Consider the following 15,722-nt stretch of genomic DNA (forward strand, 5'->3'; position numbering starts at 1 on the left):
CTGAGCTGCTGGAGGGTTGCTCTGGTCTTGGGAGACCTTGGGTTCCCTGGGGCATAGAGGTTGGGTGGGGAAACTCCTCATCTGGGTAAGACAGACTGTCCTATTCCTACCAGAGCATCAGACGCACAGAGATACTCAATAAATGCCAGTTAGAAAAAAAAAATAAAAAAAAAAATAAATGTCAGTTAGTTTTATATGGATGTTGGTTGCTGTTTCCACTTCCTGGGCTTTGATATCCTCATCTGTGAAACGAGCAGATGGGATTTAGGATCTTTGGGGTCTTTTCCAGTGTTACCATTCTGTAGCTTAGGAACTTGGACTCATGAGCCTGGGCTGGCAGCTGGTCCTTCCCAGTCCCTTGTTTTAAAGGCAGCAGCAGAGGGGCACCTGGGTGGCTCAGGTTGTGATCCTGGGGTCGAGTCCTGCATCAGGGTCCCTGCAGGGAGCCTGCTTCTCCCTCTGCTTATGTCTCTGCCTCTCTCTCTCTCTCTCTCTCTGTATCTGTCATGAATAAATAAATAAAATCTTAAAAAAAAAATAAGTGCAGCAGCAGGAAGCTCAGGACCTTTGGTAGTCCAGGGAGAGTGCTGGGTCTACCCTTTGGTTTGAGTCTAGGTGTGTTTCATGTTTTGCATTGCCTGGTGAGAACCCCCCACTCCACGAGAACAGGGGCCTTATCTGCCTCCTTCAGCGCGGCATCTTCAGCACCTAGCACGGTGTCCAGTGCAAAATAGGGTGTAGCGTTTGGTGAACGAATGCACGCTTGCACGCATGCACGCGTGCATGGCGGCCTCTAGGGGGAGCCCAAGATCTGCCCCAGCTCCTTCTGCAGCTCCTTCAAAGGTGGATCTGGAGCAAGGCACTCCTCTTGCCCTTGCCATTCCTTAATCATCCCCAGCTCTACCCTCCACAACTTCCCCTTCCTCCAAGTGTTGAGGTTTTGCCTAGGTTATCTGCTCTAGGGGTGGAGTCCCTGCGAAGAGTTTTAAATGCCCACCACACTGCGCCCGGGACTATTGTGGATGAGTGTGGACTCCCTTCTTAGTTTGGCAGATTTGGGAGCTAAGTCTCTACCAATGCCCTCTCCTCTCCCAGAGGGCTGTGGGCCCTTGGGGCCTTCTGTCCTGGTCTGAGAAGGCTAGGCTGGGTCTTGGGGCCACGATGGTCCCCATACTCCCTTCTGCTATCTTCAGGAATCTCTGGCTTAGAGGAGGTGAAATCTAGCTCCCAGGTTTGGGTTTGGGGAAGCAGGCCTGCAGGAAGTGTGGGCATTTTTGTCTGCTTTGGTTCTGAGCTGTTCAGACCTGTCTACCCAGATAAAGGCAGTTTCTGAAAAACGAGCCAGCACCACTGTAGCTAGGGCATGGAGCCAAAGCCCCAGCCAAGGATTGGGGGTCAGGTGTAACTGTCCTGGTTTGCCTCTTCTGTGCACACAGCCTTAGGGATGCGAGGGAGGGATGGTTACCAGGGACAAGTCTGAAATTGGCCTTGGCCCCCTGGCCCAATACCAATGATCATCAAATGCACATCTTCATTTCAAACATAGACCATGAAAGGATGTCACTACATACTGATTCCACTGGAGGCCAGGGCACTGTCCCATCCTGTGCATGGTTGACATTGCACTGCTCTCTCACACCCCTTCCCCTTTCCCAAATTTGTACTTTGGAGGAGGCCACCTCCGCTCCAGGGGAGGGACTTGACTGTTCTAAGCCAATCAGCTTCATTTCATCCCCTGTGTCCTGATGATTGATCTGGCAGCCGAGTCATAAGCCAATCAGCACGCGTGGTATTTGCTCAGTCACAGTGAATTGGTTCAGCCAGGGCCCAACTGGCCCAGAGTCGGCTTTGGTTCACAGTTGGGAGAGACCTCTCGCCCTGGGCCCTGTTGGCAGCCCTCCTTGACCCAGAGAGAAGTGGCTCTGGCACTGCATGGGCTGATGCCTGCTTTGTGCCTGGATTCTCATAACCAATAAAACCTTTTTATTGCTTAGGCCAGTTCAAGGTTGGTTTTCTACTACTTCAGCCAAAAACGTTCTTAGTGATGTGCCAATTTCATAATTCCTATAACTGACAAGTACACGCTCTTAAAGCACCATCTTCTTCACCGCCACCACTATCACCTCAGCACAGCAAAAACAATTTCGAGGCCAATTTGGGCCTCTACCTAGTTGCAGAGTATTTTGCCCCATGATGAATTCATTTTTCTTTTTTAAGATTTTATTTATTTTAGAGAGAGAGATAGAGGGTGTGCCAAAATGAGCAAGGGGAGGGGCAGACGAGAAGAGAGAGGGAGGAGGAAAGAATCTCAAGCAGACTCTGCACTGAGCACAGAGCCCGACCTGGGGCTCAATCCCAGGAGCCTGAGAACATGACCTGGGCTGAAACCAAGAGTCAGATGCTTAACTGAGTGAGCCACCCTGGCACTCCTGAATTCAGTTATTTTTAGGGAGAAGCTCCAGATTTAAGCCCTGTGAACTCACCAAGAGACCTTGGGCAAGTTATTTCCTCATGCTGGGCTGTTGTGGTCATCTCCACAGAAAGAAGGAAGTTCACTGGATGACTTCAGGAGCCATTCCTGTTAGGAAAGCCACAGTATCAGTGGTGTTTGGCAGTGCTGTGTCCTTGTGGCCTCTGGGCCCTCCCCCAGGGCCAGATTTAGCAGGTCTGGGTGAGAGTTGGGCATCAGCCTCAGGTTAATCTCAGAACTCCATCCCAACACCTTTTCTTCCTTTCTTCTGCTGGAGTGTATGTAGCTGCGGGTGAGGGAGCACTGCCCTCCACCATCTGGGAACTTGTTTTTTTTTTTTTTTAAAGGATTTTATTTATTTATTTTTGAGAGACACAGAGAGAGGCAGAGACACAGGCAGAGGGAGAAGCAGGCTCCCTGTGGGGAGCCCAATGTAGGACTTGATCCCAGGACCCAGTGAGCTAAAGGCAGACACTCAACCACTAAGCCACCCAGGTGCCCCCTGGGAACTTGTATTCTTGCAAGAAAGATCCACCGTATTACTCTTCAACCCTTGCATAATGGACAGAATGGTCAACTGTCCCAGGTGCCACGGAAAAGCTTTCCTCTTCCTAAGGTGGGGTGTATTTCCCTTTTTCCACCGGTTGCCAGGAAGCTCAGAGCTATACTAACAGCTTCACTGAGGTAACCATCTCTTCTGTGGGTCCTACCATAGTCATCTCTCCCATTATGCAGTGTCATTGAGAGGTTTGGGTGGTAATAGCTTAACAAGTTAAGACAGATCTAGCAAGTGCCCAATAAATAGGAGCTATTATCATGTCTTATGTTTTCTGATCTCCCCTTTATTTATAACCATCTGGTATAGGTCTATATTTTTTTTTAATTTATTTGAGAGAGAGAGAGAGAGAAACTAGCAAGGGGAGGGGCAGGAGAGAATCTCAAGCTGACTCCTTGCTGAATGCAGAGCCCGACGTGGGGCTGGATCCCAGGACCCTGAGATCTTGATTTATGCTCAAATCAAGAGACCGGTGCTTAACTGATGGAGCCACCCAGGCACCCCTGGTACATGTGTTTCATTGTGGGTGCTGCCTCATGTACATTTTGGGAGAGGGAATGAAAAGCAATCAAGAAATATGACTCCACATTCTCTGCCCCTTATTTCCTCCCAGTTATCCCTGTCTTCTAGTTAGAAAACCAAGTCAGAAGAAGCTGGAGAGGATGAATTTTTATTTCTTCTTAAAAAAAAATAAATAAAATGAATACCTAGGCTTGAATTTCCTTCCCTTCTCTTATTGTCCTCCTTAAAATGAAGCAAATGCTGTGAAAGTCCTTAAGATAGAGAGGCAGAGAGTGGGCCATCTGGACCCACGCTGGAAAGAGAAGCAGCTTGACACATGAGGGGCTGGAAAGGCTTGGCAGGGTAGCACAGCCTGGACAACTGAGGCCGCTGTGGGGGTCAGGGGGTAGGAGAGGAGGGGGTGGGATCCATCTTCAGCAGGGGATGGATGGCCCCAGGTTCACTGTGGAGCCCTCACAACTCGGTCTTCACTTTGTGCATCAAATCCTTTTGGTCAATCTTGTCTAGGTCCTGGTACCAGCGGTTGTAGGCCAGCAGGGCCACGTTCTTGGCAGCCACAGCCATCACCTCCACAGAGCTGGCCGCCCACTCCAGGGCATTGAGGTGGAAGAGCTGGTCATGGAGGGCAAAGCGCGGGAGGGTGCTGTGGGGGCCATACACGGGGTGGGCCCGCCACTCGGCTGTCTGCACGGAGTAATAGGAACGGAAGAGGGTCTTCAGCTGGGACCGCAGGAGTGGCTTGGGGGACTGGACTCGCCAAACAGCGGCCTCCTGAGGCTGCTTCCGCCGGAAGTTGGCTGAGATGTTGACAGGACAGATGTTGTCCAGAGAGCAGAAGAAGTTTGGAAAATCTGTGGTGAGGATGCTAGCAAAGGGGAAAAGCTTAGGGTCGGGGAAACCGAAGTAGGAAGAGTTGAGGTAGCCATGGACCAAGGAGACCACGGTGGGCTGGAAAGAGCCCTGGGCAGCATCGATGGGTGGGTCAAAGCCTTCAAAGGTGATGCCACTGCTGCCGTTGTCCAGGTGCAGGGGGGTGGCAATGACCACGATGTCATAGAAGTCAGAGCCATTGCCCACCTCGTTCTCATACTCTACATAGTATAAGGGTTTCCCTTCTAGAAAGAGACAGAATAGAGCACAAAAGTCCATTTATTTCTTGTCCACTACTTACTGATCTCCACCTGAGGCCCAACGCAGAAGGTGTGGGGCTCTGAGTGCAGCTGGGCTGTCTGCATCGTGGGTCCTGGGCTTTCCATGCTGGTGTGGCTGCAGGGGGAGCACTGGACTGGGAGTCAGGAGTCCTGAGTTTTTGCTCTAGTTCTGCAGCTGACTAGCTGGAGGGACTTGGGCAAGGCTGAGTCTCAAAGTCCTCAGTGGTCAAATGAACTGGGGCTGGCTGAATGCAGGGCTCAGCTTTCTGGCTCCGACATTTGAATCAGGACGACAGTGCCCTCTGGTGTCACTCGGCAGTGCTGGGGCTTCTCAATGGCTTTTTTGGAACCACTCTGCAGCCTTTCACAGACCAGGGTTTAGGGATAGACTGGTGGAAGTGTTCCTGGTCTAGGAAATGGGAGTGGCCACGCGCCCTGCTCCGCTCACTCACCTGTATTTTGCAGGGTCACAGAGGTCACTGTGGCATGGATCACGTTGGCCTTGGTGAGCTTCAGCAGACCGGAACAAACCAGCTTGTTGCCTCCCTCAACAGACCACAGGCTGCCCTGGGCCCCGGCTAATGACATGGCTCCTGGGCAAAGGGGGAGAGTGGCCAGTGGGTTCTCAGTATCACTGGGCTGTACGGCTGGAGAGTCCAGCCCCATCCTACCTGCTGAGCCTCCGTCTCAGGCCAAGACTCCCAACACGGGCACAGAGAGATGACACAAATACAACAAAATTCACAATGCTATGTGAAAATAAGCTCCGTGCAAGAGCCATCTGTAAAAGATCATGGATGGTAAGATTCTATTTATACAGGATGTCCAGAAGGGACAAATCCATAGAAACACAGTGGACTTATGGTTACCCAGGGCTAGAAGGCAGGGGACGAGGGCTTGTTGGGGAGGTGATGGCTATAGGTATAGGGTATTCTGGAGGCAATGAGAATATTCTAAATTTGACTGTAATAATGGATGCACAACTCAAAACCACTGAGTTGTTCACTTTAAATCGGTGAATTGGGGATCCCTGGGTGGCGCAGAGGTTTGGCGCCTGCCTTTGGCCCAGGGCGTGATCCTGGAGACCCGGGATCGAATCCCACATCAGGCTCCCGGTGCATGGAGCCTGCTTCTCCCTCTGCCTGTGTCTCTGCGCCTCTCTCTCTCTCTGTGACTATCATAAATAAATAAAAATTTAAAAAAATAAATAAATAAATAAATCGGTGAATTGGGGGCACCTGGCTGGCTCAGTCAGTGGAACGTATGAATTTTGATCTCAGGGTTGTGAGTTGGAGACCCTTGTTGGGTGTAGAGATTACTTAAAAATAAAATCTTTTAAAAATTTAATGGGTGAATTATATATGAATTATATCTCAAAGGATACACACAAAATATTGGAAGACTGAGAACGAGAGCCTCGCTGAGGGGACACCTGGTGGGACTTGAAGGCAGGGAAGGAGGCAGCCATGCTCACAGCCAGAGGGATAGCATCCTGGGCACGAGGGAGATGCTTGTTAAATACAAACTTTTCCATCCATTTATTCAACATAATTGGGCTGCCCATGCCCATGCTTCCAATGGTCCAGGCCCTGTTCTAAGGGTTTGGGATACATCAGTAAACAAAGGAGACAGAGCTTCCTGCCCTTGGGGAGCCTACATTCTAGTGGGAAGAGAGGAAAGGAGTAAATGAAATAGGTGGCTAGAAGCTGATGGCACTGCTGGGTAGGGAGACTGGCACTGCTGGGGGCAGGAGGAGGCATCCATGTAACTGAAAACTGGGTGGTGGGGTACCTTCAATGAAAAGGAACATCTGCACAGAGACATGGTAGGGAGCAAGAGTTTACTATGACTGTCTTAGGGAAGAATGTTCCAGGTGGATGGATGGCCAGCCAAAATCCCCAAGGTTCGAGGGCAGCTGGAACCCCAGAGACATGCAAAGGAGGCCGGAGTGGCTGGACTGGGGTGAGTGAGCAGGGAGGTGGTGGGGCCTAGACCACAGAGGGCCTTGTAGGCCATTAAGAGGACTCTGGCTTTTACTTGGAGGCAGGTGGGAACCCTCACGGAGTTTTACATGCAGGCTTGACCTGACGCGGGTTTCTTAAAAGTATCATCCAGCTGATGCATTGAGAATAGCCAGCTGGGGGCAGGGGGGCCTGGCAGCAGACTTGCAGTAATGGGGTGAAGGATGCTGATAGGTTAGACCAGGAAGGACGTGGTGGTGGGAAGCAGTCAGATTCTGGATATATGTGGAAGGCAAAGTAGATGAGATTTCTTCCTTTCTGTCTGTCTTTCTTTCCTTTCTTTTTTTGCAGATGAGATTTCTTGACCTACCATGTGATGGGTATGAGAGAAAGCACGAGGCCAGGTTTGGCCTAGAGCAACAGAAAGGAGCTATTCCAACCCAGCTGGGAAGACTCTAGGAGAGGCAGACTTGAGGGGAAAGGTCAGGAGAGCTCAGGTCTGGCAACACTGAGTGCTCCCCAGGCCTCCCAGTGGAGACATAACGGTGGGACCTGATGTGTGAGTCTGCAGCCTGGAGGGAGGCCTGGGCTGGAGGTCATGCTTGGGAGTCGGTGGGTGGAAGTGTGAGTAGTTGAGGAGAGGACCAAGGACTGAACTGGCACCTTCGTGTTAGGCGGCTAGGAGAAAAGAAGGACCTGGCCCGCGCTGGGGGTTGCCAGGTTTTGCCTATGCCGCTGGCCCCAGTGGGGCATGTCCTGGAACCAGCCCAATCAGGACTGGTGGAAACACACTGGACCTAAGATCTGAGCTTTGCTTCCACATCTGAGAAGCGGGGTGAACACCATCTCCTGCCAGCCCGGAGGACCAATGACAGAATGAAATAGGGTTGAGGCAATAAGGTGTGTAAGCAACTGTACTGAGCCTGGTAAACGTGAGGTTGTTACAGGGAGACCAGCCCATTCTGGGCACCATGGGCCAGGGGAGGGTAGGAGGCCAAGGGCCAGAGGCTCACCAGCGAAGGCGGGCATCGCTGCAGACTGGCCATAGCTGGCCCGCAGGACGGCAGAGACCACGTCGTCGATAAAGCGCTGAGTGACACCCACTTGGAGCAGGGACTCGGCCACAGAGCGCTGGGTCATGTTGACGAAGGCAGACTCCCCGAGTGAATAGAGCAGCTCCTCCACGCCTGAGAAGGCGTAACCATGGGCCTGGTACTTATAGATCCTGGAAGACACGCAGAGTTGGAGCTCTCATGCAGAAAGACCTTTTGGCTGACCCCCTACTCCTGGCTGACTGCACCCAGGAGGCCCAGAAGGACCCCGCCCCTCCTCTCCATGTGGGGGAGGGTGAGAGAGGAGGTGGTTATTTGGCCTATTTGTCCACTCTGGAGGGCCCCTAACTATAGGGACAGCATGGAGGGTAGGGCAAATACCCTGGAACCCCACTAGACCTGGCTTCACATCATGGCTCTGCTAAATGACAACTACTCTGAGGTGTGACATGGGGAGAGTGGTGAAGTGCCAGGACCCAGCAAGGAAGCTGAGGGGTCATCCTGAATGTCTGTGCCTAGGCCAGGAAGCAGGGAGGACCTGCAGGGGAGACCTGGAGCACCAGCTGGCGAGTGGGTGAATGGCGAGAAGTGGACAGAGTGACATGGGACCACTCGTCCTCATTATCTGGAGGTGTGGGGCAGGAGGCTGGGGCCCAAGGAGGAGGGAAGTGGTGAAAAAAGGAGTTTGTTCTAGATGAGAAAACTAAACTGGGGGACAGTCGGGCTTAGAGGTGCATGGCCTACAAGCTGCATGAGGCCTACGGATGTGCTTCGTTTGGATTTATGAGTTGGTTGAAAAACCAGGAGATTTCATACACAACTCTGCATCTCTAGCTTCTTCTAAAAAGCTGGAAGACCCAGCCACATGTGGTCGGCATTCACACCTGGCCATCGCTGGCCCTAGCAGTGACAGCTGCCCCCTTCAGATGAGCCCTGTTCTTCGGGGCGCCCCACTCCCCACCCTTCTCTTCCACCAGCTGCTTCCACTGACTCACCCCCCCAGGTATGCCCTTGTAGGTGGCTGCATTTGCAAGCCCCCTCATTCCTCAGTTTTGCGGAGGGAAGGAAAGCTAGAATGACCACACTGGAGACACATCCCCGCACCGAGTCAGTACATGCCTCGCTTCCTCGGGCACCAGGACTGTATTGTGTGGGGTACTCACCCCACCAGCAAGTCCCCCCTTTCCTTCTTGACAATTTACAGCCCCACTAGTTCCCTCCCCATCACTCTTCCTGGCTCCCGCTGAAGCACCCTCCCCATGGCCTGGCCAGCCCTACCTCATGAACTTCTCCATGACCTCCTCCACCCACATCTGCAGTCTCAGGAAGCTGATGCCGTAGTGCCACCAGAGGCGGAAGAGGTTCAGCAGGTACCAGTCGGTCTCCTCCAGGACAAAGTGCTCCCCACTGAAGATGGCACTCCTGCCTACCACCTCTCGCCGGTGCCTCAGGCCTGAGGAGACAGGAGGGAGCCCCTCAGATCCCTCTCTGAGGGCCCCCCACAGGAGATCTAGCAGTGCCTGAGCGAAACTGAAGGTCCCCCTGAAGGATGCAAATGGACTGGCTCCATGAAAGGGACTAGAACACACTTCGGTCTGTTCACCTGTGCTGCTTGTTTAAAACAGTAAACAGAAGCACTGGGCTGGCTGGTCCATCAAGACAGGTACATTAAAAGAATGGACCACATCCCATTGTTTTTTCCAAAAGGGATGAACTCAGCCATGAGCCAGGGGAATTCAGAGGTCATCCCAGAATGTCCAGGGACTGGCAGCCCCAGCGCCTGTTCTCACATGGCAGCCCAGGCCACCAGGCCCACCTGGAAGGAGGCCCGGGTCTTTGCAACCATCCACAGGCTACAGCTGGCAGTCCCAGAGCTGAAAAGAAGTAGAACAGGTGGCAGCGTCCCCAGTTAAAGATGTAGAAGCGGAGGAGTGAGGTTCTAGGAGAGTGAGGTTCTGCCCCAGGTCACGGGTTCTTGTTTCTTTCCCCCCGATTCCTGTCCCTGAGCCACCAGGTTCCCCATCCTGGAAGAAACATTCCTTCAGCATCCTTCTGGAGATATTTTCTGCCAACACTGGTAAGTACATATATATCTAGGAGTTACTCCTCCTCCGCCCCCACATACTATATGCTACCCTGCACCTTACTGACATACTGTGTCTTGGAGATTGTTCTATACTTGGACAAGGACTTCCCCAATCTGGCTGCTGAACAGTCTGCTGTTTACCTAAATAACATTCACTCTCAGATCCAGGTGGGTGGGCAGGTGGGATATTTTCAACCTCTTGGTACTACAAACAATGCTGTAATGAATGGCTTTGTTTGTATACAACTTAGCACATCTGCAAGTACACCTGCAGGGTCACTTCTGAGGGGTAGAGTTTGTGTGTCACACGGTATACATATTTGTGGTTTTGCTAGATGCTGCTGGCGTTGAATTAGCTCTGACTCATTAGTGGAGGTGCAGACATCCTCCGAGCCTTCCTCTCCTCAGGAGATACAACACCTGCTTTGTAGGAGGGTGGACTGGTAGGGAGGATTGGGGGTGAGGCGATGCCTACATACCGCCTAGAAGGATGTCAGGTACCTGGCAAGCACATAGCATGTGGAAGCCATTATGATCATGGCTACGGAGAGGAAGCAAATGGAAAGGGAAAGAGACTGGCTTGGGGGTCAAACCTGGGTTCTAATCCCGGCTCTGCAACTAACTCACTGTGTAACCTCAGGCAAGTTCCTTCCCCTCTCTGGTCTCAGCTGCTCCATCTGTAAAACGAGGAGATTGGGCCACATGACCTTCTGACCTTGACCTTCGGGGCCATCTGGGAAGAGCCCAGTGGCTGCCGCCAGCCCTGGGTGCAACACACTGGAGCCCAGGACGGTGCACTCACCCAGCTGCTTGACGAAGTCCTGCATGTGCAGGCTCAGGGAGTGGAAGGAGGCGGCCCCGCTCTCATAGTGCTGCTTGTTGACTGAGATGGTGGCCAGGCGGCCGCCCACGGTCCCCTTCTCGAACACGTCGATCTGCACCCGGGGGCCAAAGTGTTGCTGGAGGAAATGGGCCACAGCAGAGCCCCCAATTCCGGCCCCAACCACGGCTGTCCGCAGGCCCAGGAGGCAGGCAAGGGGAGAGACAGGGCATGGAGGGGAGAGACCAGGCACAGAGGGGGTGAGATAGGGCACGGAGCGGGAAGACAGGGCACGGAGTGGGGAGAGACAGGGCACAGGCGTGAGGCTGCAGGTCCCACTCTCCCAGCGCCCTGGGAGGTGGTTCCCAGGCCCTTGCATTTCAAAGGCCTATCACATCTCAAAAATGCAATCTGAAGGCTAGTTCTTAGTAAACAAAGAGCAAAGGACAATCTGAAAATTGTCACCTACTGTGACCCTCATTTTATATTGAAAAAGACACATTAGCCAGAAAGAATCTTAAAATTCTGGATGATCATTTAAAGAGAATACCTTTGGTTTTATATGAACTCCTTACATTGCCCCGATTATTTCACTACAAACTGGTGGAAACCTGGTCACTGGCAGGTACTGTTAGGTTAGATCAGTATTTGGAAACCACTCCTGAACCTGGGGGTTGGCGAACTACCGCCTACAGGCTGAATCTAGGCCGACTGTTTTGGCAAACAGTTCTACTGGAATACAGGCAGCCTCTTTCTGCAGCTTGTTTATGGCTGCTTTCACGCCAGGGCGACAGAGGTGAGTGGTTGCCACAGAGACTGTATGGCCTGCAAAGCCTCAAGTATTTACTCCCTTGCCCTTTCCTGAAGAAGTCAGCCAACCCTTGTTCTAGTGCAATCTACCACCTGACACTTAAATCACTTCTACATCCGTGTTTACCATGACTGGAATGCACCCCATGATGGGCCGCTCACTACCATGCAGGGCCCTCTATACCGGTTTGGACTCTTGTTCCAGTTTCAGCTTTGAGGTCTTTTGGGATCTTATTATCATCCACTGTCTTTACTATGCCTCCTGCCTTCCTGCTATATGCAAACTTGGTTCACATGCCATGAGTGTTGTCATCCAAGCCACAGATAAAAGTGTTGCACTGGCAATGTGGGCTGAGGGGTTACTAGGCACCATTGTCCAGGCAGATTCTAATGTAGTTACTAATGCTCAATAGCACTGTGCAAAGACAGCAAGACAGCTATGAAGCTACTGAACCGGACAGCTGCACCTCCCACAATTGGAGACACGGCCTTCTCATCCGGCAGTCTGTTCAAAGAAAAAAGGAGAGAAATCTAGTAAATCCTTACTAGACCCATATTGGACCCATGACGGACAACTAGCTACTGTCAAGAAGGCAAAAAATACTAGGTTCCTTATGATCTGGCCTCTATTTACTTATGTATTCCCTGCCCCAGCCCCCAGTGCTCCACCTTCTTGTCCACCTCGACTTCTTTGGCCATGGAACCCAGGACTGCTCTCTCACACTTGTGCCTTTGCCTACATCGCTCCCTTTGTCAGGAATGCTGTCGCCTTTTGCCTTACTGCTTCTGTGGCCCTCAAGTGGAATTATAGCTTGGCTCGCTTGGCTCACCTAAGACAGGTCAGGTATTACTCCCACATATTCCTACAGCACACGCTCCTCCCCTGGGGCCTTGTGCTTGGCACACTATCTTCCACTGGTCCGTTTAAGGACCAAGAGCAGCTCACTATGCCCCCAGATCCTGGCAGGTGGTAAAGCTAAGTATTTGTTGCATCTTGAAAAAAGCAAACCACTTCCTCCTTTTCAGTGTTTACAAAGCCATGTCCAAGAATGCCCTTAACCTTTTACGACCTTCCCGTTTGCGACAGAGCCCCAGATTACCCATTTTTCAGAGGAACTAATATCACAAGGCCTGGAGGCTGCCCACTGGGAAGCGGAAGAGCTCACCTCATTGAGGAGCAGCTCATTCAACACCCGCAGACTGACACGCACTCTCTGATCCATGATAAGATGTGCTCAGGCACAAGACAATCAAGCAGGACTTTTGTCCTCTGGAGCTTGTGCAAGGCATGGGCAGACTCCTGCAACAACGTGTGACAATGACCTGCAACAATGTGTGACCAAGTCCAACAGGGTTCCAGGGAATCCTGAGGAGGAAGCAACCAATTCTGCCTAAGGATGTGGACACAGGCTTCACAGGGAAAGTAAGTCTGATCTGGACCCTGCAGGACACTCGGCTTTGCCAGGCAGCAAAGAGACATTCTCCCTAGCGAGCAGGGTGTGGTGTGTGGAACAGTGGTGGCTGGGGGCGGGCAGGCATGAAGGGGTCCAGCATCACACAGAGGTACTCAGATTTGACCCTGCAGCAGTCTGGGAGTGAAGCCATCCTCAAAGGAAGCTCCTCACTCTCCTGTGTAGAGTTCAAACCACCAGGAGCGAACAGAGGCTTCTGTCAAACAGCTGAGGACAATCAAAAAAGCTACAGAGCATCTTGGCATTGCCAGGTGTCCTGCCCTGGGTGACCCCCAGGGCCAGCTGGGCAGGGCCAGCTGGGAATGAAGCAGGCAGAAAGCTCTGCACTGTTGGAGACAGGAATACTGGGGGAGGCCCCTTCTCCAGGGACCAGCTTGAAGTGCCTTGCTTGGTTGCCGGTTTCTGAGAGATGAAGGGAGTGCCCCGCAGACACTGCCTTACTTCCCCATCCTTCAGAGTCTGGCTCAAAATCCACATTTTCCCTGAGGCCTTCTGTGACCACTCTAGCTCTCAGGATTCCCTCTCCCCCAAAAACCCTAAACCCTCAGTCCCAAACTGATTTCCCACGTTTTAGCCCTTTATGGTCTGAGCTGTGGTTTGCTAATGTAAAGAAGCCTTAGCATTGTACTAGCAGCCTAGTAAGTCTGTGGTGCTCCATGGGATACGCTTCCCTGCCAACAAGGGTGCAGAGAGGGCAGCTTAGTGTAGTGGGGACTAGATGCTAGATGCCTAGCATCTCTGCTCGTGGCAATTTTATATATGGAGGGACTGGAAAATCTTGAGGAGTCTTGTAGAGTTAAAAATGACAATTGTGAAGAGAAATAAACTGCAAGCAAATGTGGAACTCTAGTCAATGACAGGCATGATGAAGTCTTTAGTCCAGTGCCCTAATGTCTGCAATTTATTTTAAAATGCACTAAGATGCAAGATGAATTAACGGGCGGGCGGGGTGATAGTTACATAATAACGCCAAGTATAGGAGGAGTCTGCTAAGGGCAGAAGCAGAACCTAGGTGTTGAGTACACGACGGGTCACTGTGTATCCGGTTCCGTCAACTCTGCTGTGCGTTTGAAAAATCTTCGAAATAAAAATATCGTCACCAAGCCCAAGAGGACTGCTGTTAAAAGTTCTCCACTGGCATCCAGCAGATCGACCTGCAGCAGACCTACCATGGGTTCCGTGTCCTATTCCCCCTGCCGTCTGGGCTCAGATGTCACTTCTAGGAAGCCCATGGCCCGCCCAGGGCCTGGAAGATGGGCCAGACGCTCTTCCGTCCGCGCACCTCCGGCCTTACCACCGACCGCCCGCTCTTGTGCGGGAGCGGGCTCTCCTCCAGGCAGGAGCTACGGAGCACCGCGCCTGCCGCACGGGCGGCCCTCCACAGACCTCGAGGGGCCACATCACCCGGACCCGGCGCCCCCCGTGGTCCGTCGGGGCAGCTGGCTAAGGGCCAGGTGCACCGCAGGCGCTCAGGGCCCCGGGCCTTCTGGTGCGACGCGGCCGGCCCGGCCCACGCCTCTTTTCCGCCCCGGGGGCCGTGGCCACATGCCCACGCCCACGCCCACGCCCAAGCCCGCCGGGGTCAGCACCCCGCCTGCGGCCGGCGCCCTTCCGCGGCCAGGCCAGGCCCTCGCCTCCTCTGCAGCGGCTGCTCGCCCGCGGACCCCGGCCTCGCCCGGCTGGCCTCCCCTGCCCCCCCCCCGGCTGCTCGCGGCGGCGCCCCCTTCTCCCTGCAGCCCTCCCCCGCGCCGCTCCCCACCCGGTCCTTCCCGCACCGATTTTGCTGGGCCGGGCGTCCCCGCCTGTGGCGGCGGCGGCCAGGAGCGCGGCCAGCGCGGCGAGGAGCCGGGCAGCGCGGGCCATGGCGGGCGGCGATCCGGAGGCACGCCGGGGCGCTCGCTCCCGCGGGCCGCGCAGGGCTCGCCGCCCCGCCCCGCCCCGCCCCGCCCGCCCGCCGCGCCCGCCGCGCCCCGCCCCCGGCCCCTCGCGCTGCCCCGCCCCCGGCCCCCGCCCGCCGCCTCTCATTGGTCGAGCCGCCGTCCCTCTCCAGCTCCGGGCCCTCATTGGCTGCATCCGTCCCGGGCGGGCTCCGCCGGGCGCCGCTTCCCCGGCCCGCCTCCCGGGTGCGGGCCCCCCATTGGCTGGCTCGTCCTGCCCACGCGCAGGTGCGCGCGCTCCGGGTGCTCAGCATCAGGACCAGGGCCCGGGGAGATGGGAGGGGGGGGCGGAGAGCCGGAGCTGGGACGGCGTCCGGGCGAGCCCAGCCGCGCCAGCTCCCAGCTGTCCAACGTGCCGTCTCGGGGTGTGCCTCGGCTTCCCTGCTCTCCCTTTCTAGGTGGTTGTGACAGTCATGTGCGATAGGGGACGTGAGGCCGCTTGCCAGTGTCTGCAAGCGCAGCAAATTGCTGACCCAGCGTGTGCAGCCATGGTGGCTGGGCGCTCCCCTCCGCGTGTGTGGAAACCAGGCCGGATGCTTTCGGGCCTGCCGTCCCTGACGGGCACTTGCAGTTCCCACATGCAGTTGGAGTCTCTGCCTTCTACTTACACAAAAGGGAAGGGTTACACCCAGTCTCTTCAGCATGGGGAGGGAGGGGAGGGGAGGGAGGGAGGGATAAGCTCCCGCTGAGCTTCACCCTCTAAGAAAAGAAGAGCAGCTCAGGGTGGTTAGTTCATTACACGGTGAGGGGCAGATTCCTGGAGCAGAAAATAAAGTTGGGGAGGAGTTTCAGGATAAATAAGGAAAACTCATTCAATTCAATCAGAGTATGGCTAAGAGAAGAAACTGAAAGGATTCCGAGGATAGTAAAAGAGCATACAGCTGG

At 53.9% G+C, this 15,722-nt stretch overlaps 1 protein-coding gene across 2 annotated transcripts; it reads right to left on the minus strand.

The window, feature by feature from the left end:
* Positions 1-3,680: 3,680 nt before the first annotated feature.
* On the minus strand, positions 3,681-14,812 carry PCYOX1L (prenylcysteine oxidase 1 like). Of its 2 annotated transcripts, XM_077895947.1 has the most exons (6): positions 14,676-14,812; positions 10,601-10,807; positions 8,991-9,165; positions 7,674-7,885; positions 5,152-5,292; positions 3,681-4,663 (listed from the first exon to the last, which is right to left on the minus strand). In XM_077895947.1, exons 1-6 carry the CDS (start codon positions 14,761-14,763, stop codon positions 4,002-4,004), a joined length of 1,485 nt encoding a protein of 494 aa, XP_077752073.1. In that variant the 5' UTR covers positions 14,764-14,812; the 3' UTR covers positions 3,681-4,001. The 2 variants fall into 2 exon arrangements, with proteins under 2 accessions (XP_077752073.1, XP_077752074.1); XM_077895948.1 differs by lacking the exon at positions 10,601-10,807 and having other exon boundaries at positions 14,676-14,794.
* Between the last annotated feature and the right edge of the window lie 910 nt (positions 14,813-15,722).

The sequence above is a fragment of the Canis aureus genome, chromosome 4 (assembly GCF_053574225.1).
Source record: "Canis aureus isolate CA01 chromosome 4, VMU_Caureus_v.1.0, whole genome shotgun sequence".
Taxonomy (NCBI): domain Eukaryota; kingdom Metazoa; phylum Chordata; class Mammalia; order Carnivora; family Canidae; genus Canis; species Canis aureus.

Excerpts from the sequence above, each read along its gene's own strand:
- PCYOX1L (XM_077895947.1), bottom strand. The coding sequence starts at position 14,763 with ATGGCCCGCGCTGCCCGGCTCCTCGCCGCGCTGGCCGCGCTCCTGGCC. Across the intron at positions 10,808-14,675 it reads CGCCCGGCCCAGCAAAATCG|CCGTGGTTGGGGCCGGAATT; the intron begins GTGCGGGAAGGA and ends GCCTGCGGACAG. Across the intron at positions 7,886-8,990 it reads GTCATGGAGAAGTTCATGAG|GATCTATAAGTACCAGGCCC; the intron begins GTAGGGCTGGCC and ends CGTGTCTTCCAG.